This window comes from Oryzias melastigma, unplaced genomic scaffold, assembly GCF_002922805.2.
Source record: "Oryzias melastigma strain HK-1 unplaced genomic scaffold, ASM292280v2 sc07662, whole genome shotgun sequence".
Classification (NCBI taxonomy): Eukaryota; Metazoa; Chordata; class Actinopteri; order Beloniformes; family Adrianichthyidae; genus Oryzias; species Oryzias melastigma.
Window position 1 is genome coordinate 1 of NW_023424224.1, and position 1,147 is coordinate 1,147.

At 41.8% G+C, this 1,147-nt stretch overlaps 1 protein-coding gene across 1 annotated transcript; it reads right to left on the reverse strand.

Annotated features, from left to right (window-relative positions):
- Window positions 1–3: 3 nt before the first annotated feature.
- On the reverse strand, window positions 4–1,143 carry LOC112140777 (integrator complex subunit 8-like; the record flags this gene model as incomplete). The annotated part of the gene is made up of 4 exons (XM_024263782.1): window positions 4–34; window positions 297–437; window positions 566–740; window positions 1,086–1,143. Coding segments are annotated over 4 exons (405 nt in total), but the record flags the coding sequence as incomplete, so codon positions are not given.
- Window positions 1,144–1,147: the final 4 nt, after the last annotated feature.

Genomic DNA, 1,147 nt, shown 5'->3' on the forward strand with positions numbered 1-1,147 from the left:
TGGAAAGCTGCTCAGCACAATAGTTCTGACGGCCCTTTAACAAACCCAGGAAAAAGATATTGTTAAAATGTTTTCAACAAGGCATGATTTAATACTTAAAATTCTCTTGTTGCCTTTCATTGGTCAGGTTCTTTTCAAAATGTCTTGAAGATTAAATCTAATATTTTTTGTGCATCCACAGTTTATCATAGAGTTATAAATAGCAAATCTTTTGTAACCTCTCTGTACATGTCTGCCTTGCTGATGTTACAATCTCAGTATAGATTCTGGCTCTCTGGGAGTTAGCTAACTCTCACCAGCGGTTGTAGATGATAACAGCCATGGCAGTGGTGGGTGGCAGGGTGGAGAGGTCCAGGTCCACATGCTTCACCCCAGGCGGCACTTTGCTCACACACAGCAGCTCGTTCAACAACATGTTCAACACCGGGATGGTCAACCTGACGGGAAGTGGGTATTATGAAAACTTGAGTGCAAACTGAGAGCTCAGCTTATTTGTCACATTCAGTTCTTTTAAATTAACATTCAAGATATTTTAGTCTCTGATGGCATCATGTAAACAACTCACCCTTTCTCAAGGACGTCCAGATCCCATTTCATGTGTGCAGCTACTTTAAGCGCCAGCAGCTTTAGGGTGCGGTTCCTGCGATTATCTGCTGGGGCCTGCACCTGATTCTGCTCATTTACTGACTGCTTGGATGCCTGCTCCAAGAACTGAATGATGAGCTGCACCGGCGAAGGGTCTGTTAAAAAGAAACACAACATCTCAAGAACCACAATCCAAACTCTTCAGTCATTTACGTTTAGTTGCACTTTATAAACAGAAAAGTAAATGAGAACGCAAATGAGAAAAGATCATCTAGTTTATCACATTTCACATCCTTTAAATTGGTGTGGAAGAGTTATGCTTCTCAAGGCCTGGTGTATCTGCATGCCATGCTCATGGCTGGGTCAGGTATCCGGCCAATGAGAATATGCCAAAGCAGTGTATTTTGGAAAACAAACAAGAATTATGTTTTGTTTTTGAAAAGTTTGAAAATTGCAAATGTAGTTTTGGTAGTGATAATAAAACACATCAGGATGCTGACCGGCGTTGGGTTTCTGCAGATGCTTTTCCAGCAAGCTGTTGTCCAGGAGGAACTCAAACCAG